General features: G+C 45.1%; 1 protein-coding gene across 1 annotated transcript; it reads right to left on the bottom strand.

Moving 5' to 3' along the window:
• Window positions 1-12,570: 12,570 nt before the first annotated feature.
• Window positions 12,571-13,722, bottom strand: HSPB3 (heat shock protein family B (small) member 3). The gene has a single exon (XM_002714030.6). It carries the CDS (start codon window positions 13,158-13,160, stop codon window positions 12,705-12,707), a length of 456 nt encoding a protein of 151 aa, XP_002714076.1. The 5' UTR covers window positions 13,161-13,722; the 3' UTR covers window positions 12,571-12,704.
• Between the last annotated feature and the right edge of the window lie 11,083 nt (window positions 13,723-24,805).

Below are 24,805 nucleotides of genomic sequence, written 5' to 3'. Positions count from 1 at the left end.
GCAAATGGCAACTGCCTTCTCCCTTTGACGTCATTTTGGAAGGTAGTGGGGCTGGTTCTGCTTCCTGGTTTCTCTTAGCAAGCCCTGCCAGTCCTCACAGCTATGGCTCTAGGAATTTTGAGTTGTGCAGGGGGATGGTTAACTTATTTGATCCTCAGGTGTGAGCTTTAGGTTGCTGTTAGTCACCAACACATAGCAGCTGTTACCATGTTTAATATTAATCATCTTTCCCCCAGCCTTGTTCTGTACCACAATTCTCCCTTTAGCATGACCCGAAGTCTCGGGATAAGGTGTTGTCGATATTAAAACTATGACAGTCCCTGGCAAATCAGAAAGCTGGGTCACCCTACCCGCCAATTTCAATGACCCCCAACCAGTAACTTGTTCCTCTTCTTTCTTGCTTGCCCCTACCCTGTGTGCTAGGCCTGTTCTACCTCCAACAGCTTTGGGTCTGTGCCTCCCTTTCATTCCACAGCTGTCTTCTGTGAGTGCTTCCAAGCCTTGGTTTTTCACTGGAATCACCTGGGAAGACTTAGAGACTGGGGATGCCTGGATTCCATCTCCAGAGATTCTGATCTAAGTGGCCTGCAGTGCTTTGCCCTCCCACTGAACCACTCTTGCTCTAAATGAGCTTCCCAACTCCAGAATCACCTCTCTTTCACCCATCCAGCACATGGCAGCCAGAGTTATCTCTCTAAAATGCAAAGTTGGTCGTGTCCCAGCCTTCCTTAAAACTCTTCTTTGCCTTTTGGCCCCACTGCCTGCAGGATAAAACCCAAGCACTTCTGTCTGACTGAAGAAGAGCAGTTCTTGGGACTCAAGGCTGGTGAGGGAGTCAAGGTCACAATCACACAGGACTTTGACTCATGGGTAAACCACTTGCATCGCTTCACATCCACCATGCTCTGTGGCAAATCAGCTTTTGCTCTTTTAAAAATTGATTCCTTGAGCATCTATTGTGTGCAAAGCAGATATAATGATGATTAAAACAGTCGCAGTCACAGACCTTACACTCCAAAGCTAGTGGGTCAGATCACTAATGAGACTATAGGCACCTTTCCCTGGCCCAGGTAGAGGGGACCATACTCTTCTTTGTACCTGCCTTATAACTTGAACATGATTATACAACAGCACCTGTAATCCTTATTATCATCTTCCTTTTGTACGTACATACTACCCTAAAAACTACAGCATAAGTACCTTGGGGTCAAGAATTTCATTGTTCTCAACTTTACCTACAGTACCAAACAGGGTGCTCAGAACATGGTAGATGCTCAACAAGCAGTTTGCCAAATGAAGGCAAGAAGAATGGTTTAGTCTGACGTACTACATAGCTACTCAAGTGTCTTGAATTTTTCTCCCTTCAGCTGATAATCATCTCACAGATACAAGCTTTCCACTAGGATGGAAGAATTTTGAGAGAATTTCTCATGTAGTCAGAGGGCTTTTAGTTAATTGGTCAGAAGGTCACTGTAGATAGGATTCTTTCTCCCAGGAGAAGGAATAACTGATCCATTCTTCATGTGGCTCCTAAAAATAAATTAATACCTGAGGTCATCAGTTAATATCGAGCAGAGATGAGTTGTGTAGTATTGTCACATCACCCTTTCCCAGCGGTATTGGCGCACTGGAAGACAATTGGAAGATTAGAGTGGCATGGCTTCTTAGTGGTAGAATGAAATGGGGTAAAATGGGGTAGTGGTTTTGGCTGGGGGTTATACTACTTTACTTCTCTTTCCAGCTCTGGGTAAGAGTACGAGAGACACCCAAAGACTTGAGGGAGCCCCTGATAGAACGCTCACTCAGCTCCCCCTTGGGAATTTCCCAGTCCTGTAATTCAAACTGGTGTGGCTACTCAGCTTTGGCAATGTTTCCCAGGTGCAAAAGAGCCATGCTGTTACCTCTTCAAAGCCCCTTCCTGTTTTTTTTTTTTAAGATTTTTTTTTATTTTTATTTGAAAGTCAGAGTTACACAGAGAGAGGAGAGGCAAAGAGAGAGAGGTCTTCCATTTAATGATTCACTACCCAATTGACCGCAGTGGCTGGAGCTGCGCCAATCTGAAGTCAGGAGCCAGGAGCTTCTTCTGGATCTCCCACGTGGGTACAGGGGCCCAAAGACTTGGGCCATCTTCCACTGCTTTCTCAGGCCATAGCAGAGAGCTGGATCGGAAGTGGAGCAGGCAAGTCCCGAACCGGTGCCCATATGGGATGCTGGTGCTTCAGGCCAGGGCATTAACTCACTGCACCACAGCACCAGCCCCAAGCCTCTTCCTGTTTTGACAGTTACTTTGGACTAGACATTGTCAGAACAATGATTTTCTACTCAAACTGAACTCCTAGGTACAAAATGTATCCTGTTTTCTCCTGGAGAGGGGAAACATGCAGTAGTTCAGGTTACACATGAGCTTTACATAAAGCTTATGACTCTAATGACCAAGTCTGTCTTCTGTTTTTCCGGTCCCTCACATGATTGGAATCTTGCTAATCATTGGCCATGTCCTATATTTGCTTTAATTGCATCTGGATTCTCTTCCAACAATTGCTAATTAAAATGCAACAATATAGCTACATGGTAGAATATTACTGTACTGTTGCCATTTACTCCTCCCTTCTACTGTCATGTCAGTATACTAGTTCTCCAGGTTACTTATTAAATAGCATGATCAGCCAACCCAGTTGTGCAAGGACTGAGGGGTTTTAGTATAGGGATAGTAAGTCAGCCTAAAACAGATGTCTAGACCATATGGCCAGGAAGTAATATAGCGACTAAACCTCTAGACCAAAAAACTGGGGATGGGATGTGGTGGGAGAGAGTAAATGCCAGAGAAAATGAAGGAATGAAAAGTAGCTCCATAGAAAATAAGACTAGGTAAAATGAAGGAATTCAGAGAATAGGAAAATATAAGAAGAAAAATCAAAATAAGAGCTGACAGAACCTTGGTCAAATGAAACCTTGTATGTATAGAGAGCTAATTAAAATATCTTGGAATAATCCTACAAAGAATAAAATATAAGTAGAAGCACAAGAACTACTTTGATGTACAGTGAATAGGAAAAAATGAAAAAATTTTATATTCTTCTACATGTGGTTATTTCTTTTCTTTCAGAATTCCACTTCTAGAAGGAATAGTACATCTTTCTTGGTGTAATATATAAAACATAGAATTGTATAACATTTGAAGAAGAGAACAGGAATACATCAGTTAAAAATAACTGTAGAAAAAGTAGTTTTTCCTTATCATTCAAAGAGAGTGATGTTATTATCTACTGGAAAATTACTGTCTTGGCCTCAATTTAGCTCCTTGGGACATCTGTAATTTTCTTAATTCCTACAGTTACTAAAGTGTGTAAGTATCATAGAGTTTAGTTAAAGTGTTATTGGCAATAATTTAATTGTCCTATCTCCAGTGTTTTGTTTCTCCTCTTGCCTTTCCATTTACCATTAAGGAGGGGGTACAATTTAATCTCCTTTGTCATATAAAAGACCACCTGAATGGTATTTTCAGTTAGTACAACTGTGGGGTAAGTAGTGTTCACTGAAGAACACATAAGCAGAGAAATCAAAATTTGAGGATAGTGAGCTTGGAGAGGTAAGAGAAGAGAAATTCCACCCTTTAGAAGAGCAGAGTGTTTCCGGAGGATGGCCTGCACCTGGCAGTGCATGGGGGAACACAGCAGCCCCATGCCACATCACAGCAGGAAGTGCTGGTGGCAGTCCCCATTTAGTCCCACCCACCAGGGAGGACAGCAAAGCAGATTGGCTTTCCTCATCTGCCATTCAGCCAAGACAGCTCATTTGACTTTTCCTCCATGAATAAATTCTGAGCTTAAATTGAGTCCATGGCAGCATCTATAGTTCAAATTAGAAAATAATTTGCAATGCGCTGAAAAGACTTCTACAAAAAGAAAAACAAAGCCTATTGCATTTTATAACATTCTGTATGATCTGTGGAGTCATAGTTTTTTGGGGGATTGTTGGTCCTAAAATTTCTGATTACTTTGCCATGACTCAATATAGATAGGACTTGTCAAAAAAAAAAAAAAAATACAACCCACTTGCTTTCCAGTGAATTGGTGACATTTTATGTATCTACATCCATGACTTTATTTCAAGGCACTGTGATGGTCTTTTATTAAATATTACATTGTAGGATGCTTAAAACTTATAGTTTCTCTCCTGATTATTTGTTTTTATATCTTTATAATGAACAAAAATAGAAATAAAAACCCAACGATATAATCATTTTGACATTTAAAAATATTCTTGTTTATGCTTTTGCTTGTAACTGTTTGCCTTCCTAAACTGCTTTTCTTGTGTCTGAAAATAGAATTCTCTTAGTGATATCCAGTTAAGTGAAGAGACTTTCCATGTACAAAATGCATCTATGTAGCAGCAAAGTGGCAGCCTTTGTACATTTTCTGTCTTATCTCCTGATGGCAGGGATGCCTTCATCACCCTTTGGAAGGTTGGCATTTTGTTTTTGTTGTAAAGGGCAAGTGCTTTGGCTGTCACAGATATCTCCCTAGATGTAGAAGACAGAAAACAGCAGGTTGTCATGCAGGCTCAGTTGCTGCATTTGTGGGTTTATTTTTATCAAAACAAACCAGAGTTGCTAGAGACTGGCTAGTAATTTTGTGTGGAGTCTTTAAACCATGAATAATTATTTTCTTTTTAAAAAAAAATTTATTTGAAAGGCAGAGGCAGAGAGAGAGAGAGAGAGAGAGAAAGAGAGAGAGAGAGATTGATTCCATCTGCTGGTTCACTCCCCAAATGGATGCAACAGCTGGAGCTGTGCCACTCCAAAGCCAGGAGCCAAGAGCTTCTTCTGGGTCTTCCATGCCAGCAGGGGCCCAAGAACTTGGGCCGTCTTCTACTGCTTTCCCAGGCCATAGCAGAAAGCTGGATGGGGGCTGGTGCCAGCACCCCGGGTTCTAGTCCCGGTCGGGGCGCCGGATTCTGTCCTGGATGCTCCTCTTCCAGTCCAGCTCTCTGCTGTGGCCCAGGAAGGCAGTGAAGGATGGCCCAAGTGCTTGGGCCCTGCACCCCATGGGAGACCAGGAGGAAGCGCCTGGCTCCTGCCTTCGGATTGGCGCAGCGTGTGGGCCGCAACACATCTGCCTTAGCGGCCATTTGGGGGGTGAACCAACGGAGAAGGAAGACCTTTCTGTTTCTCTCTCTCTCTCACTGTCTATCTCTGCCTGTCAAAAAAAAAAAAAAAAAAAAAAAAAAGCTGGATGGGAAGTAGAGCAGCCAGAGCTTGAACCGCACCCATATGCAGGCAGCGGCTTTACCCACTATGCCACAGAGCCTTTCCCAAAAATAATTCTTAAACTTCAAAAAAAATGAAAATTCTAAGAAGTGATCTGTTGATGAAGGAGTAAGTTGGAGAATTGGAGGATGAGTGTCCTGGTTGGTCTCCTAGGAGGCAGGAGAAGGGTCCAGGTGGCTGGGCACGCCGAGCAGCGAGCGTGGTGTGTATGGTGATTTCTTACTCACCAGCAGTGCCGGTGCACCTCATGGTGTGTTTACTGTTTCCTGGGCAGTTCTGTCAGCTGTTTAATCCACCAGGGCTTGGGAAGGCAGCAATGACAGATTTCCTTTCTCTCACTCTATTTTTTTAAAAATATTTTATACTACATCTTGTTTAAAGTTCTGTGAATGTATGTGTGCTATTAAACTGCTTTTTCTGTTTGAAAAACTGAGAAAAAATGGCCGGCACTGCGGCTCACTAGGCTAATCCTCCACCTTGCGGCGCCGGCACTCGGTTCTAGTCCTGGTCGGGGCACCGGACTCTGTCCCGGTTGCCCCTCTTCCAGGCCAGCTCTCTGCTGTGGCCCGGGAGTGCAGTGGAGGATGGCCCAAGTGCTTGGGCCCTGCACCCCATGGGAGACCAGGAGAAGTACCTGGCTCCTGCCATCAGATCAGCACGGTGCGCCAGCCGCAGTGCGCCGGCCGCGGTAGCCATTGGAGGGTGGGCCAATGGCAAAGGAAGACCTTTCTCTCTGTCCCTCTCTCTCACTGTCCACTCTGCCTGTAAAAAAAAAAAAAAAAAAAAAAAGAAAGAAAGAAAAAGAAAACATAATATAGTAAAGTGATTATTTATAGAGATGTGGAGGGGGCTAACGGCTGAACAAAAATGTTGAGTTACCCGGAGACCACTAATAGAGCCTGAAGAACAAGGGGATGGGAATGGAACTGCTGGCCTAATGTGGGGTGGATCCAGGGGACAGAGGACAGGAAGTAGCCCCTGTGGACCTGAAGTGGCAAGAGTCGGAGAAGACACACCCCACCGTTTCTGTCCCTCCATCCTCTGCTCTTCCACCAACCTGAAGTCACAAGGCAGCTGCCTGGGTCACAGAACTGGGCAGAGATGGCCACAAATCAGGATGGCCACAGATTGTGAGAATGGACACTAACCAGCACAGCGAGAATTTGTGACTTTTTTGTTTGCATTTTTAATTTACTTGGAATTTTCCTCTTTTTAAAAGTTGATTAATTTATTTGAAAGGCAACGTGGCAGAGGCAGGGGAAGGAGGGAGGGAGGGAAAGATGGAGGGAGAGAGACAGACAGGTAGACAGATCCTCCATTAACCAGGTCACTCCCCAAATGGCCTCAACAGCCAGGGCTAGACCAGGCTGAAGCCAGGAGCCAGGAACTCCATCTGGGTCTCGCACATGGGTGGCTGGGGCCCAAGCACTTGGACCATCTTCTGCTGGCTTCCCAAGTACATTATTATTAGCAGGATGCTGAATCAGAAACAGAGCAGCTAGGACTCAAACTGAAACTGTGATATGAAGATTCTGGTGTTCCAAGTGACAGCTTAATTCATTGCGCTACAACACTTGTCCTGGAATACATTTTTTTTTTAAGATTTTATTTATTTATTTGAAAGGTAGAGTTACAGACAGTGAGAGGGAGAGACAGAGAGAAAGGTCTTCCTTCCGTTGATTCACTCCCCAAATGGCCGCAACGGCCAGAGCTGCACGGATCCAAAGCCAGGAGCCAGGTGCTTCTTCCAGGTCTCCCACGTGGGTGCAGGGGCCCAAGGACTTGGGCCATCTTCTACTGCTTTCCCAGGCCATAGCAGAGCTGGATCGGAAGTGGAGCAGCCAAGACTAGAACCAGCGCCCATATGGATGCTGGTGCCGCAGGTGGTGGATTAACCTACTGCGCCACGGTGCCGGACCTCCTTCTCCTCCTCCTCCTCCTCCTCCTCCTCCTCCTCCTCCTCCTCCTCCTCCTCCTCCTCCTCCTCCTCCTCCTCCATCACCTAATCAATTATTTGAGAAGCCTCTGAAGAATTAGTGAAAATGAGATTTTTGATCAGCATGAGGAACAAATAGGGGTATTTTCAGCTGAGGTTGTGTGCCATTCATGTTTTCTTTTCTTTTTTTTTTTAGATTTATTTAAATGGCAGAAGTATAGAGAGACAGAGGCAGAGAGAGAGAGAGAGAGTGAGAGAGAGAGAGAGAGAGAGAGAGGTCTTCCATCTGCTGGTTCACTCCCAAAATGGCCACAACAGCTGGAGCTGCACCGATCCAAAGCCAGGAGCCAAGAACTTCTTGATGGTCTCCCACATGGGGAGGACTTGGACCATCTTCTGCTGCTTTCCCAGGCCATAGCAGAAGTGGAGCAGCCGGACTTGAACCAGCAGCTATATGGAATACTGGCACTGCAGGCAGTGGCTTTACCCACTAGGCCACAGTACCAGCCCCTGCCATTCATGTTTTCCAAAACAACTTTTTGATATGCTAAGGGCCATGAACTGCAGTTTTCAGACAATCACATAGTATGAACCAACACAAGACCTCTCAACTGATTTTTGTTGTTGCTGTTAATTACTGCTGGAGCTAATGTTGTGGCATAGCGGGTAAAGCTGCCACGTATGACACTGACATCCCATATGGGCACCAGTTTGAGTCCCAGCTGCTCCACTTCCTGTCCAGCTACCTGCTAATATGTTTGGTGGTGGGGCCAGGGGGGAGCAGCAGTGGAGGACAGCTCAAGTGCTTGGGCCCCTGCCGCCCACAAGGGAGACTTGGATAAAGCTCCTGGCTTTGGCCTGGCCCAGCTCTGGCCATTGTGGCCATCTGGGGAGTGACCCAGTGAATGGAAGATATTTCTCTCTCTCTCTCTCTCTCTCTCTCTCTCTCTCTGTAACTCTGACTTTCAAAATAAACAAATCTTTAAAAATAAGAAATGAAGAATGCTTACCTCATAGACTGTCATAATCCCATTACATATTTCGTACATAAGGCCTCAGGATGTGATGCTGTTGTCCCCTTCACCCAACCACAGTGGCAACCATGCCCACTGACACAGTCCATTCCAGGGCCAAGAGGCTGTGCCTCCAGAAAAGGCTTAGAGGAATCAGCAGAAAAAAAAAATTATCCAAATCCTTGATCCTGGCCATTTTCGTTCCTTATACCCAGAGTCTCTTGCCTACCCCATTAAGGCCCACAAAAGTATCCAGTTCTGAAGCAAGACCATAAAACATCTTTGATCTGCCCCCGTCAGAAACAGACAGCTTTATATAATAAACAAAGGTGTAAGTAAGTAAATAAATAAAACCTTTGGTCCACAGTTTACAGGAAAAGGAAAATTCTGGAGAAGTTTAAGAGGAATGACCTTGTACCAAAATAGATTAAAAATTAAATCAATATATACGGTGATATTGGGTCCTTAAAATTTGAACACAATGTATGGTACAGTGGCAATAGATGCCGTAAGACAGTCTGATTTGCCTGACAGTCCCTTTCTGCAGTTCTAGGTTTGAGGTTATGTTGGATGCAAACACCACGCCCCCTCTCCCCTCTCCCCCCACCCCATCCCCGGCTGCCGTCTTAAAGGTATTGCCTGCCTCCCAGACCACACTGCTGCCACCTTTGCCAGCACCTGTGCCAAGCATCTTAAGGCAGGAGTCTATGTTGCAGCCCTGGGCTTCTTCTCCCTACCCCAAGCCCTAACCTTGCTGTGTCATCCCTCAGCCCCCAGCACGGATGAAATGTCACACCGTGTGGGTGTGGTTTCCAGAGCAACCAGCACATGGTTGGATGACACAAGCCAGAAGTGCAGCCGAGTCTATTCCCTGTGAGCAGAACCGGAGGAATGGGAAATTGGATAGAGCTGGGCACATGAGAGCAGAGCCTTCTTCAGTCCCCTGTGGGCCACTCCAAGATTTAATTTCTTCCAGAAGAGGACTTCTCCAGGGAGCAGTTCCATGTGCTGAGTCACTGTCCCCGCTGAGTCGCTTCACAGCCCACAGGGACACAGGGCTCAGCATGGTAACATGTCACACCCCAGTGCCGCCTATTGGCTTCTTGCCTCAGGTCCTTTATTTTCTCACCTATACCATCCTGGACTAGCATTTCCCAAATAAAGTTATCAGCTCTTCAATTCTTGTTTCAGGCTCTTAAAATGTTATATATATTTTTAAAGGTTTATTTATTTATTTGAAGGAGTTACAGAGAGAAAGGGAGAGACAGAGAGATCTGCCTGCTGATTTACTCCCCAAAATGTTCTTTCAAAAGGTTTTGTTTAGGGGCCAGCATTGTGGCATAGTGCCTGCCTCCCATGTGGGTGTTGGCTGCTCCACTTCTGATTCAGCTCCCTGCTAATGTGCCTGGAAAGGCTGCAGGGAATGACCCAAGTACTTGGGCCCCTGTACTCACGTGGGAGGCCTAGAAGAAGCTCCTGGCTTCGGATCAGCCAGCTCTGGCCGTTGTAGCCATTTAGGGAGTGAACCAGTAGATGGAAGATTTCTCCACCCCGCCCCCTGCCACGCCTCCCCATTACTCTGCCCTACAAGTAAATAAGTAAATTTTGTAAGGGGTTTGGTGTAAGAGAACAGTGTGCCCACAGGAATTTTATTGGGGTGCTGGCTATTTTCCCCTGGCTCCCAGGAGTCACCGTCTGCTTTCCTCTGCCTGCATTCTGCCCTGGGAAGCTGTTGAAGTCTGTCAACAGGACCCTGGGGTTGCTGTTGGGATCTTGTCAAGGGGCTAACCTCCCCCCAGGAGACTGGAAGGGGTAATTGTTCTCCTGGCTGTCTCCCTGAGAGAGTCATCTTGGCTGGTTGTGTCCCTCAGATGAAAGTCACGGCTGATAGTTTGCTCTATCTGACTTTCCTCTCTCTGGCGTTTCGATTTCCTTCTTTCTAAGATTTATTTATTTTATTTGGAAGGCAGAGTTACAGAGAGAGAGACAGAGACAGAGAATTTCCATCTTCTAGTTCACTCCCCAGATGGCCACAGCAGCTGGAGCTGAGAAGCCAAACCGAAGCCAGGAATCAGGAGCTTCTTCCAGGTCTCCCACGTGGATACATTTGGGCTGTCTTCTGGTGCCTTCCCAAGCATATCAGTAGGGAGCAGCCATGAACTGCAGGTTCCTTAATCTGCTATGCCACAGCCCCTAGTATTTCAGTTTCTGAGAACTCCTTCCTCTCTCCTCCCTTGAGACTTTGGGGACAGGAAAGCCCCACAGGACCACCCTCAGTCTAGTGCACTTTGCTTTGTGGCTCTTCTACTCCCTGCCTCCTCCTTTGCAATTAGTCTCTTTACAGAGAAGCCTTATTTGAACTATTCCAATCTGTGAATATGTTTCCCATTGGGACAAAGGGTGAAAAGGAATGGCTAAATGATAAACTCAGTGTACATAAACTGTGTTGGGAGAGCAAACAGCCAACACAAATCAGTTAATGTTTTTTTTATTTTTTTATTTTTATTTTTATTTTTTATTTTTTGACAGGCAGAGTGGACAGTGAGAGAGAGAGACAGAGAGAAAGGTCTTCCTTTGCCGTTGGTTCACCCTCCAATGGCCGCCGAGGCCGGCGCGCTGCGGCCGGTGCACCGCGCTGATCCGATGGCAGGAGCCAGGTGCTTTTCCTGGTCTCCCATGGGGTGCAGGGCCCAAGCACTTGGGCCATCCTCCACTGCACTCCCTGGCCACAGCAGAGAGCTGGCCTGGAAGAGGGGCAACCGGGACAGAATCCGGCTCCCCGACCGGGACTAGAACCGGTGTGCCGGCGCCACAAGGCAGAGGATTAGCCTAGTGAGCCACGGCGCTGGCTTTGTTTGTTTCTTACAATGCTGATCTGTTTCACTCTTTTGATGGGAAGAATAACAATCTAATGTGGGATATATGGTTTCTTGGTTGTTATATTAGATCTGGACTCCCACTGACTACCTATTAGCTTTGTTAGGCTGTAAAGCTGCTCTGTTTATTTACCTTCTCAAACAAAATTTTGTACTTAGAGTTGGATGCACAGACCTCACTGTATAGGCACTAACCTTGAATAAATAAATTTATATATAGCTTCAAAATCCTTTCAGTTTAACTAGATGCTAAGAAAGCATCCATCTCAGATGATATTTGTTTTCCAAAGCCCTTGGAGAATTCTTCATGTCTTTCACGTTTTGACTTGAACTACAAGTGAGGCACCGCAGGGGAGCACAGTGATACTGTCAGCAATCTGCATTGACTCCGGGGCCTTCCACACCCCCTGTTCCTCTTCTATTCTTAGCCTTGTCTTGGGCACGTTGTCAGCTCACATTGGGTGCATGGTAAAAGGAAAGTAGCTACTTCCTCTGAAGAAATATTTAGTATGTACAGAATGAGATAGCAGAGCTTTGGAATGTCACAGCCCAGCTGCTGTCGGCAGTATTCCTAAAGCAAATTCTTGACCTCCCCCAACGTCTCAACCCTGTGAGCCAAAGCAGCAGTAACTGGGAGAATTTGAGCACCAATCGTCAGACAGCTGTGTAACTGCAGGGCTCTGTGTAAGCTCAGGTGTCGCAACTTCCCCTGGTTACTGGGCTATTTAAAGCTAAGGATTAAGCAGAGATAGCAGATGCATTACATTTTGCCATCTTCTGAATCAAAACTCTCAAGTAGCATCTAAATAGCAAAGATTGAAATTCACTATATACAGCAATTGAGCCATTTAAAGTTGTTTCCTAAACTTAGTATTAATCTCTAAGAGGATGGGTTAATTACTATCATATTGATATTTCATAAATAGCCAAAGGACAGACGCTATTTTTAAATGCTTCAGATAGGATTTAATTTAGCACAGAAAAAAAAGAACTTTTGAAAAATAAGATGAGTATCTGAAATTCCAACTGAAGTTGAAGGCAGTAATAATTGATTCATAAACAGATTTTGGAACCAGTTTCCAAGCACTGAACACTGAATCTTAACTTTCAGGCTTTTTTTTTTTTTTTTTTTTTTTTACAAAGCTCCACTCACTCTCTCATGAGATTACACTGAAAAGAAAGGCTTATCAGGTGAAGGGAATCACTCTGCTACTTTTTTTAGCAATCAAAAAGGTTTTCACAAAATGGGTAATTTCTTCCAATGAGTACAGCTCCATAGCCACCAATTATTGCAAACACAGCCTCTCTGACATTGTATTAGAATAAGCGATTCCAGTGTCTCTCTAGTATCAAACTACAGTCGCCTAAATTTTCAGCGTTTCCATTGTGAGGACAGCATCGGTCTGAGCCACACAAGCACATCTAACCATTTCCCTTTCCTAGTAAGAATAAGAAAGACAACTTCAACATACCAGGAACTGTGTAATTATTTTTTAATCTTCATAAAAATCCTAGTAAGCCACTGCAAACGTGGGCCATACAAGCACCTCCCATGGTACCACTGGCTGGACTGGAATCTGTTCATGTCACATGAACCGGAACCGAAGGCTTCACTTGGTCCCTGCTGGATCCTTCAGTTCCACCACCAAAATCCCATCATGGCAGAGGATGGCGGACAAATCTTTGGTTTCAACGCCATCTGGCAGTTTGTACTGCCGGGTGAAGCTCCTGGAGATAAAACCGTGCTCATCCATTCTGGTTCCGTGCTGAGCCTTAACCAGCAGCCAGCCCTCGAAGGTCTGGATGATGATGTCTTCGGGGAGGAACTGGACCACATCCAGCAGGATCTGAAAGCGGGATTTGCCTCCTTGGGGCGGCAGCTCTGCCGGTGCTGAGTCCGCGGCCGGGCACTGTGCTGCCCTGGCTTTTCTGAGGTCCACGATGCTTGGTCCCGGCAGTGCATACAAAGCATGATCCAGCCTGCAGTCCTCCAGCCCTCGAGCTTCAAACTCCTCCTGGTACCGCACTGGAGTCTCTATGAGGTGCCTCAAAATGATTTTTGCCATAACCGAGGCAAAAAGACAGCTTCCTTTTCAGTCTGTTTTGCCTTCGGTCTGCCTGAGCCAGTGGCCAAGCCTTGTAGCCGCCTACTGACTGGATCCCTGTCCAGGCAGCTCTGCGTTCCTAGCCACTTAATTAGGCCGGAATCAGACCACGCACGCACTCTTGTCTTTTCTCACACGCTGACAATGAATGCCTATTTATAGATCATGTTTCCCAGTTGCATTTAGAAGGCAGCCTGCACAAGCTGCCCGGGCAAGGGCTGTGCTTCCATTCTCAGCTCTCCTTGGCAAATGTGTCTGCCTTGCTGACTTCAAGCAAAAAAGAGAGTAGGAATCAGAAAGAGTAATTGAAAAACTGTCTTTGGAGAGTGCTTTCCCTTTGGGACCTACAATGATCTAAAGAAACAGGACTTCCTAGAACAGTGCAGAGAGAAGCATGTTAACATCTGTTAACATGGGCCAGTACTGCGTTCACCCTCCTCTAGCTGCAAAGCTAGGAAGAGAATCTAGCTACAACTGGATAATTAAGACACACATAAATTCAAGTCTCAAACATCCCACAAACTCTCAGTCCTCAGTCCTGTACATTTCCTTTTATCTTTTGGTCTTTTGGGCTTAAGGAGCATCTGAGTCACATCATCTGAGTTTATTTACATTTGATGCATCAGAATTAAGATCAGATGAGTAAGTGAGATGAGCCTGGGATCAGAGAATAGGGAATCTTAGTCATGTAAGTAGAGTCACCTGGGAGAGAAAAAAAAAGTCAAATCTTTGAACTAGTTCATGTTAAAGTCCAAAAAGCAAACCAACAAAACTGGGGACTAATCTAATCACATCTCTCCTATTGAATTGATAAAACTAAATTATTGTGGTGTAGCTGGTAAAGCCACCACCTGTGGTGCTGGCATCCCTTATGGGCACTGGTTCAAGTCCCAGCTGCTGCACTTCTGATCCAGCTCTATGCTATGGCCTGGGAAAGCAATGGAAGGTGGCCCAAATCCTTGGGGCCCTGAACCCCCGTGGGAGACCTGGAGGAAGCTCCAGGCTCCTGGCTTCAGATAGGTGCAGCTCCAGCTGTTGTGGCCATTTAGAGAATGAACCAGTGGATGGAAGACCTCTCTCTCTCTCTCTCTCTCTCTCTCTCTCTCTCTCTCTCCCACTGTCACTCTCACTCTCACTTTCTCTGCTTCTGGCTCTGTGTAACTCTGCCTTTCAAATAAAATAAATAAATGTTTTTTTTTTAAAAAGTTAAATTACATAGGACAATTTTCACTGTATACAATGTTGTACTTTTTGTTTGCAATAAGTTTTAAGATATGGAAAGCTTCCTGTCCGTGGAGGTTAGTATTTTCTAGATCAGATACACTCAGAAATATCTTTTCATTAAATTGTATGCATTTACCAAGAATGAAAGAAAAATGTCTATGAAAAAGTTAAAATAAGAAAAGGGGGGGGGGGTTGATGTTTGACACAGTGGTCATGCCCACATCCCATACTGGAGTGCCTCCAGCTTTGCTTCCAATTCCAGTTCCCTGCTAATGTGCACCTTGGGAGGCAGAGGTGATGGCTCAAGGACTTGTGGTGCCACCCGCATGGGAAACCCAGATTGAATCTCTGGTTCCTCACTTCAACCTGGCCCAACCTTGGCTGTTGCAGGCTTCTGAGGAGTAAAATAGCAAATGTAAAATCTCCATCTGTCTCTGTCTGCTTTTCAAATAAAATGAAAACTAATAAGTAAAAATTTAAAAAAGAAAGGGACACAAATCTGCCATAATTACTCTAAGAAACATCTCTATTTACATGCTGACGTATACTTAGAAAATGCTCTATGAATGCTGGACACACTCAGGTTTCTTGTCTTCCTCTTTTGAAAGGTAGAGTGACAGAGAGGAAGAAACAGAGAGATCTTTCATCCACTGCTTCACTCCCCAAATGGCTGCTTATGGCTGAGGCTTGGGCAGCTCAAGGCCAGGAGCCTAGAAATCCATCCAAGTCTCCCAAGTGGATGGCAGGGTCCAAGCACTTGAGCCATCTTCTGCTGCCTTCCCAGGTATATTAACAAGGAGCTGGATTGGAAGCAGACAGTTTCCTGGCAGTAATCATAGTATTCCAGGACTTGAACTGGTACTGTGATATGAGATCCTGTCACAGAGAGGAGCTTCACCCACTACACCACACGCCAGCCCCCCCACACTTGGCTTTTTGAACTCCACTTTACAGGTTGGTGGCCCTCTAGGGAAAAACATGTACTCTCTGAGATATTAATGCTCTCTGGCTCATAACTGAGGGACTCTATCAGCAGGAAAGAATGAGAATGATTATTTATCTTAACCCTCGAATGTGCAAAAGGGGTTTTTTCTTGTTCTTCTGCATGCCTTCTAAATGAGGGGAGTATTACCTTCAAAACCTACTTCTAAGGGAAGAAAAATTTGATACAATCTAAGATTACATAAAATCTTGGAATTAGGGGCCTCTTTGGTGCAGCAGTTAATATGCTGTTTGGAATGCCCACTTCCCATATCTAAATGCCTGGGTTTGAGTCCCCACTCTGATTCTAACCCTGCTTCCTGCTAATGTGCACCCTGGGAGGCAGCATGTGATGGCTTAAGTACGTGGGTCCTGCTACCCAAGTGGGAGACCCAGACCGAGTTCCTGCTCCTGACTCTGCCCTGACCCAACCCTGACTGTTGCGGGCATTTGGGGAGCATATCAGTAGATGGAAGAATCTCTCGGTCTCTCTCTGTCTCTCTGTGTCCATCACTCCACCTTTCAAAAAAGTATAAATAAATAAATAAATACTTTAAAAATATTAGAATTATAGGTATGCTATTAAAAATTCATGGGGAAGGTGGAGGAGAAATTGGCTTAAACTGTCTAGAAAGACTGTTGGAAGAAGAGGTCTGATGGAATAATAATAAAAAAAAAAAAGATGAGAAACACTATGCAGTCTGCATCCTTCATGGCTCATCAGACCCAAACGGTACCATGGCTCATTTTGGGAATTTCCTATAGCAACCAGGCTTGGAATCTCAGAAGGAAACCTAGACAGAAGCATGTCTCAGCCTGGTAAGCAGGATGAGGGGGTGGTGGCTACGTGAAGCTCTGGGCAGGGGAAGGGAGGGAGGATATTTGAGTGTCCTGCATTCCCAACTGCACGTTCAAGATCCTGCAGGCAGAAGAGAGCACTGTGATTGGAGGAAGCAAAAGAAACATAATGTGGCCACAGAGAATACTGCAGAGTCGGGGCGAGGGGCCTGAAATGAGGCTAGAGCAGTAAGCAGGGGCCAGATCAGGAAAAGCCTTAATCATCATTTTTGTCCAGACAAAGTAACATTTTTAAGGTTGTCTGAATTCTCACCATTTGCTTAAGGTTGGTAGCAGAATTCTTGCTTGATGGTACACATTACTTTTTATCTCTTCCTAATCAAAAAGCCTATTGATGTCTTTTTTCCCCCAAATTACAGTTTAGAATCCAGAATAGAGGATTTAATTTCATGAAAATCCAACTCAGTGCCTGTTTTGCACCACATGACTGTCACAGCCCAGTGAACACCCATGCACATCTCCTGGCACGTCTCAGATTCGCTACATGGCTACACTCGGATAGCCTCTGATTGTCTTAGCTTCACAGATGTGATCCTTGTATTGCACTAAATCGAATCCATGATCTGAAAATGGGTCACACTTTAGAGTGCGAAAAATACTTTTTACATTATCAGGCAAGGTAGTTTACTGTCTTTGTGACTGAATCACACTTTCGCAGAGAGACTGATGGTTTTAGCTCATTGTCTTCCGTGGCTAAGGCAGACACTGAGCAGTTTAGGAAGGAAGCAGTGCAGTGGGAGCAAGCAGCTCGGCTTTTGTCAAATGCTACCAAGGTGAAGGAAGATGGGGCTACTTGTGGAGATTGAGCAGTGAGAATGGCTTCAGATTCACTAAGGAGAGGGTCAGGGGCAAGGTAGGGCCAGGAGTTAAGTTGTAGTTTGCAGGGCCTGCGCCGTGGCTTAGTAGGTAAAGCCACTGCCTGCAGTGCCAGCATCCCATATGGGTGTGTCGCTCCCCCTCTTCGCGGAGGAACGACACAGGACCCTGCGCTGTTCTTTTGTCCGCTCAGCCCTCCCCAGGTTTGCTGCTGGTTCTTCCCGGGTTGGCTACCAACCCTTCCACCTCCGTGGAAGGGCGGCTCCCCCTGCCACTTTCCCCACTTCCGCTGGGGAGCGGCACACCGCCGGCCGGCTCTCTCGGGGGCTGCTCAGATGTTCCTTCAGATAGATGTTCCTGGTGCATGTTGTCTCTCTCCTCCTTTATAGCCCTCTTCCACCAATCCCAACTATGCTACCCACACGCCGAGTACGCTGCTCTCCTCCAATCAGGAGCGGGATCAGCTCCTGCAGGTTACTGGTTGAACTGGAGGCAGCTGTGTAAAAGTTGTTTTTACTCCTCTCCCAGTGCCATATTGTGGGAGAGCAGATGCATAGAATAAGTCTTAATTCCAGTAACTTAGTCTAGTCCGGGTTGCTCCCCACAGGGTGCTGGTTTGAGTCCCAGATATTCCACTTCCTATCCAGCTCTCTGCTGTGGCTTGGGAAAGCAGTAGAAGATGGCCCAAGTCCTTGTGCCCCTGCACCCACATGGGAGACACGGAAGAAGCTCCTGGCTCCTGGATTCAGATTGGCGTTGCTCTGGCCGTTGTGGCCATCTGGGGAGTGAAGCAGCAGATGGAAGACCTCTCTCTCTCTCTCTGCCTCTCCTTCTCTCTGGGTAACTCTGACTTTCAAATAAATAAATCTTTAAAAAAAATTGTAGTTTGCTGAGGGGTAAATATTGCATATTTCTGCAAGTTCAATGTCAAGCAATGAAGACATTCTAAGTAAGGGTTGACTTAAGTTCTGGAAGATTTGTTTGGTTTTAACAATATGTCTTTAGGAAAATCAACTATTAGTCTACTGGAGAGGAGAGAACTGGTTAGCAAGAGACTCATATGGGTGGGCTGGCATTGTGGTACAGCATAGAGCACCATCATCATATGAGCACCAGTTTATGTCCTGGCAACTCCACTTCTGATCCATTTCCCTGCTAGTGTGCCTAGGAAAGCACCAGAAGATGGCTCAAGTAGTTGGCCTCTTGCCACCCTCATGGGAGACCAGGGCAGAGTTCCAGGATCCTGGTTTTAGCCTGGCCCAGACTCTGTCATTGTGTCTGTTTAGGGAATGAACCAGTGCACAGATTTGTCACCCTCTCTGTAACTCCGCCTTTCAAATAAATAAAAAAAAATCTTAAAAAGAGAGAGAGAGGTTCTGATGGACCATGTTTGATTGATGAAGTACACAAATTGGATGGCTAGCATTCTGTTTTAAGTATTTCTTTCTTTCTTTCTTTTTTTTTTTTTTTTTTTTTTTTTGATAGGCAGAGTGGACAGTGAGAGAGAGAGGGGGACAGAGAGAAAGGTCTTCCTTTGCCATTGGTTCACCCTCCAATGGCCGCCGCGGCCGGCGCACCGTGCTGATCCAATGGCAGGAGCCAGGTACTTATCCTGGTCTCCCATGGGGTGCAGGGCCCAAGCACTTGGGCCATCCTCCACTGCACTCTGGGGCCACAGCAGACAGCTGGCCTGGAAGAGGGGCAACTGGGACAGAATCCGGCGCCCCGACCGGGACTAGAACCTGGTGTGCCGGCGCCGCAAGGTGGAGGATTAGCCTATTGAGCCACGGCGCCAGCCCTGCTTTAAGTATTTCTTAAAAAAAAAAAAAAAAAAAAAAAAAAAAGATTACATGGGTAGCAGGAGCCCAAGTACTTGAGCCATCGCCTGCTGCTTTCCCAGGCCATTGGGGAGCTGGATCGGAAGTGGAGGAGCTGGGACATGAGCTGGCGTCCCTATAGGGTGCCAGTGTCACAGGCAGCAGCTTTACTCACTACACGTCAATACCAGCCCTGCAAAGAGTGTCATCTTGCTGGAGTCACATTCACAGGACACAGTTCAGAGACGAAAATGTCAGGAACCAGGAGTTAGACCCCGGAAGGAGCTCCACTGTGGTCACTCTGCCTGCCTAGAGTCCCAACTACTGAGTTCACCCGTGTGCCTGTATTCAGGCTCAACCTTGCTTCTGCTATGAAGTTGATTTTAATGAAGGCAAACAACTCACCAACAGCATTGGCTCGATACTACAGGAAACTGAAATGACGGTGAACTTCCTGTCCCTGTTGCCTGGCTGCAACAGCCAAGAATCTGCCTTGCCTCTCAGGTCTCCAACCAGATTCCAAATTGGACTTCTTCCTACCCTTGGAGTTGGCACAATTTATAAAGCTGAACACTGGCCAATATGTTCTCCTCTCTTTGATATCTCCCTTCCAAGTCTGTGGTCCCACTGAAGGCCCCTAAATCCTGCTGTGAGCCTTCACCAGTGGTGGCTGCCATGGTGTCCCTTCTACAGTCCGGCTATTCTTTCCCCAGAGATGAATCCTAGGGATCCTAGTTTCTATACCTTCCACCTGCTAGCCAGGATATTAATTAGGGTTCTTCAGAGACATAGAACCAGTAAGATATACAAAGTGATAGATAATAGGTGACTCATTATAGTAATTGGCTCTGGTGATTGTGAAAGCCCAGAAATCTCATAACCTGCCACCCACAAGCTAAAGAACTAGGGATGCCAGTGATGGAATTCAATCCAGGTCTGAAGGTCTGAGAACCCTGGAAGCCAATGGCACAAATCATTCCCACTCTGAGGAGTATGAATGCTCAGGAACCAGAAGCTCCAATCTCCATGGGCAGGAAAACATAAATGTCCTAGTTAAAAAAAAAAAAAAAGAGGGAGTGAATTCACTCTTGTTCCAGTTTTGCTCACTTTTTTTGTTCTATCCTGGCTCTCAATGAACTGGATGATTCCTATCCACATGGTGGTGGGCAGTATTTTTCCTCAGTCTGCTGGTGCAACTGTTAATTTCTTCTGGAAACATCTTCCCAGACACACCCAGAAATGTTTAGCCAACTCTCTTGGTATCCTTTACCTGTCGACAGATAAAATCATTCATCATGCTAACCTCCTGCTAGGCAGTGTGACTTTGGGCTTGCATCAGCTCCCTAGGGCCTTGCCAGAAATGCCATCTGCCTCAGGGAATAGTTGTCTACAGCCATCCTCAAGCAATGTCGCCTCTGACTAAGCAATGGAGGCTATAGTGCTACCAAGAACAACCACAAAGCCTCCACAGTCACACTGCCTCAGTCTCCTTATCCCGACATTGATTTTCTAGGCATAATTCTCCCTCCTCTTACATCTGCCAAACCTCTGTGCTTTGGCTCATCTCATCTCTGATAGATGTACTACTTCTTGGTGGTTATGAACATGGACTAAGGTTACGTGTACCCTTTAAGATGTCCCTTCACTTGTGTTTGTTTTATTATCTTCACTTCTAAAATGCAGATGACAATTGAACATACCTCCCAGTAAAATTGGGAAGAATGAATTTAATTCTAACCAAACAGCATTTTCTATATAAGGCAGTATGCTAAGTGACCAATAAATAGAATTCTTTCTGAAAATCTCTCCAAATCAGAAGCAGATAAGATACTTGAAATACTTATTTGAAATAACTTACTTGTTGTTTATCAAATCCATCAATTCTTTTTCTCAGCTAACTTTAGACTCCTCATGAAAAAATTCAATATACAAAACTAATTTTCTAGAGAAATGCAAGTTCCTAAAACCCAGATGGAATGTAAATGGAATAAATAATAAAGTATTGGATGGGCCGGGGTTTCCAAAATGGCAGAATAGAGAAGGAGCTTGGTGCTCTAGTCTAGAAGAAGATAGTTTTAAAAAAGTGGAGAGAGTGCAGTCTCAGGGAAGGATTAGGGAGAAAACAGCAGAGGAAACACTACAAAAATTAGAGGGACACAGTGGACCTAAGTGGAGGGTGTGGACACCCACAACTCAGGACCCCAGCAGTCGAGAGCTTCCACACCAGCGTTGGAGAGTGAGGTGAAACCAGACTGCAGCAGCCCAAGCCACTGGTGCTAAAGCTGCAGGAAGAGCCTAGAGGGAACCCAGCTTGGAGCCCCATAGCGGATAGTGTACCTGCCAAACTAGAGGAGGAAAAAAAAAAGGAGGGGCACGTTTCTCTCTCCTCAATCACCCTGCAACAGTGTCCTGTAACAAGCTGATAGAGCGGGTGCCATTTTGGACACATGTAACAGCTGTGCCAGTTCGTGTCTGTGCCCAGCAACCAGCCAAGTAGAGAGTCCCGACTCTGGTGGGGAGAATTAACAGGGAGCTGGGTGCTTGTGACTGTGGGGGGTTTGTGTGCCAGGACTGTGAAAAAACTGAGGCTCTGTGGGAGGGCTCATGGTGTGGCTGGGATTTCAGGCAGTCACTGTGGGAGACTCCACATGTTCAGGGCTTTCTGGTGACCTGGCGAAGGACATTTCTGGGGAATCTGAGCTGACACTGAGGACTACACAGATCCTTTGTGTGGTCCTTGTGGCAGAGCAGATGAATATTATACCCACTGGGGCTAGCTCTCAGGCACTGGTCTCCTTTGAGGAGAGGAGTTCAGCTGAGTAGAATAAACTTCCCCTCTGATTAAAAAAAAGGGAAGAGATTTACCACACCAAACCTGGATGTGTTACCTTAGACATGCCCTTCAACCTGGAGAACTGAACAGAACTCCTTGACCACACCCATTCCATGCCTCTAGATATTCACTGAAAGCAGACACTCCACTAATCCACAGGGGTATAGTACAAAGATAAAAGCTGCCACAGTGAGAGAGAGAGAGAGAGAGAGAGAGAGAGAGAAACCAACAAGTATCTCCACAAATGCCAAATAACAAATGCACCAATTCAAGAAACATTAATAAGGAAGACAATATGACACCCCCAAAGAACACAACACTTCAGCACTAGATTGTGAAGAAGATGAGATTGAAGAAATGCCAGAAATGGAATTCAAAAAGTTGATCATAAGATTACATAGATAAGACTGGCGCCGCGGCTCACTAGGCTAATCCTCCGCCTTGCGGCGCTGGCACACCGGGTTCTAGTCCCAGTCGGGGTGCCAGATTCTGTCCCAGTTGCCCCTCTTCCAGTCCAGCTCTCTGCTGTGGCCAGGGAATGCAGTGGAGGATGGCCCAAGCGCTTGGGCCCTGCACCCCATGGGAGACCAGGATAAGTACCTGGCTCCTGCCATCGGATCAGCGCTGTGCGCTAGCCACAGCGCGCCGGCCGCGGCGACCATTGGAGGGTGAACCAACAGCAAAGGAAGACCTTTCTCTCTGTCTCTCTCTCTCTCTCTCACTGTCCACTCTGCCTGTCAAAAAATAAAAAAAATTAAAAAAAAAAGATTACATAGATGAAATCAGAAGCAAATGCATCAACTACTGAAATCAGTACATGACATGAAAGAGAATTTCTCCCACGAACTTGAGATTTTTTTTTAAGATTTTTAAAAATTTATTTGAAAGAGCCACAGAGAGAGGCACAGACAGAGAGAGAGGTCTTCCATCCAATGGTTCACTCTCCAGACAGCTGCAATGGCCGGAGCTGCGCTGATCGGAAGCCAGGAGCCAGGAGCTTCTTCCAGGTCTCCCACGTGGGTGCAGGGGCCCAAGGACTTGAGCCATCTTCCACTGTTTTCCTAGGCCATAGCAGAGAGCTGGATCAGAAGAGGAGCAGCTGGGACTAGAACCGGTGCCCATATGGAATGCCAGAGCCTCAGGCCAGGGCTTTATCCTGCAGTGCCACAGCACTGGCCCCAAACTTGAGATCTTAAAGAGAAATCAAAATGAAATCTTGGAAATGAAGAATTCTATAGAATAAATAAAAGATGCAGTAGAAAGCCTTAACAACAGAACTGGTGAAGCAGAAGAAAGAACATCTGACTTAGAAGGCAAAGCATGGTCAGTCAGACCAAAAACAATAAGAAAAAATTAGAAGACTAAAAAATGCTGTTGGTAATCCACAGGATACTATCAAATGACCCAACATATGGGTTCTATGAGTTCCTGAAGCTGTGGAAAGAAGGGATTAGAAGACCTTTGCAGTGGAATAATAACAGAAAATTTCCCCAATTTGAAGGGAAAAAAAAAGGGACATCAAGTACAGAAAGCATATAGAACTCCTGATAGACATGACCAGGAAAGATTTCACCATGACACATTGAAATCAAACTCTCCACAGTAAAACATAAAGAAAAGATTCTAAAATGTGTAAGAGAGAAACACCAGATTACTCTCAGAGGATCTCCAATTAGACTCACAGCAGACTTTTCATCAGAAACCCTACAAGGCTAAGAGAGAATGGTGAGATATATTCCAAGTCTTAAGAGAAAAAAACTGTCAGCCCAGAATACTACACTCCACAAAGCTCTCATTTGTGAATGAAGGTAAAATTAAGACTTTCCCTAAAAAACAGAAATTGAAAGAAATTTGTCACCATCCGTGCAGCCCTGCAGAAGGTGCTTAAGGATGTGCTGCACAGAAACACAGAAACATGGTCATCACTATAAAAGAAAGGAAGAAAACCTCCCAGTAAAAGTACAAAGGAAATCCAAAGTATATATATTTATTTATGGAAAAATAGTAGGGCAAAGTCATTACTTATCAATAGTCACCTTGAATGTAAATGGCCTCAACTCTCCAGTTAAAAGACACAGATTAGATTAATAAACAAAAACTGCCTACAAGAACCACATCTCACAAACAAAGATTCACACAGACAAATGTGAAAGGATGGAAAAAGATATTCCATTCTAACAGAAACCAAAAAAGAGCTGGGATAGACATCCTAATATCAGACAAAATAGACTTTAACACAAAAACTGTTAAAAGAGACAAAGAAGGGCACTATGTAATGATTAAGGGATCAAATCCACAGGAACATGCCACTATTATAAATGAATATGCACCTAATTGCAGGGCACCTGGCTATTTAAAAGAAATTTTAAGGGATATAAAGGGAAACATAGACCCCAATACAATAGTAATGGGGGACTCAAATACCCCACTTTTAAGCAATGGACAGATCAGTTAGACAGAAAATCAGCAAGGAAACAGCAGAGTTAATCAACACTATAGACCAAATGGATCTAACAGATATCTGCAGAATTTTTCATCCTACAGTTGCAGAATATACATTCTTCTCTCCAGTGCATGGAACCTTCTCTAGGATTGACTACATGCTAAGCCATAAAGCAAGTATCAGCAAATTAAAAAAAAATTGAAACCATACCATGCATCTTCTTGGACCACAATGGAATGAATCTGGAAATCAGCAACTCAGGAACCTCTAGAACATATGCAAAAACATGGAGACTGAACAACGTGCTCCTGAATGAACAGTGGGTCATAGAAGAAATCAAAAGAGAAATCAAAAAATTTCTGGAAACAAATGAGGATGACAATACAACATATCAAAACTAATGGGATACAGCAAAAGCAGTGTTAAGAGGAAAGTATAGCAATTGGTGCCTACATCAAAAAATTGGAAAGGCACCAAACAAATGAGCTATCAGTGCATCTCTGGGACATAAAAAACAACAGCAAACCAAACCCAAAACTAATAGGAGAAAAGAAATCATTAAAATTAGAGAAGAAATCAACAAAATTGAAACAAAAATACAAAAGATCAGCAAAATGAAGAGCTGGTTTTTTGA

The sequence above is a fragment of the Oryctolagus cuniculus genome, chromosome 14, assembly GCF_051225735.1.
Source record: "Oryctolagus cuniculus isolate XC-2025 breed Fujian yellow rabbit chromosome 14, ASM5122573v1, whole genome shotgun sequence".
Taxonomy (NCBI): domain Eukaryota; kingdom Metazoa; phylum Chordata; class Mammalia; order Lagomorpha; family Leporidae; genus Oryctolagus; species Oryctolagus cuniculus.
The sequence above is the reverse complement of the archived record's forward strand: the minus strand, read 5'-3'. Positions and strand labels throughout refer to the sequence as shown.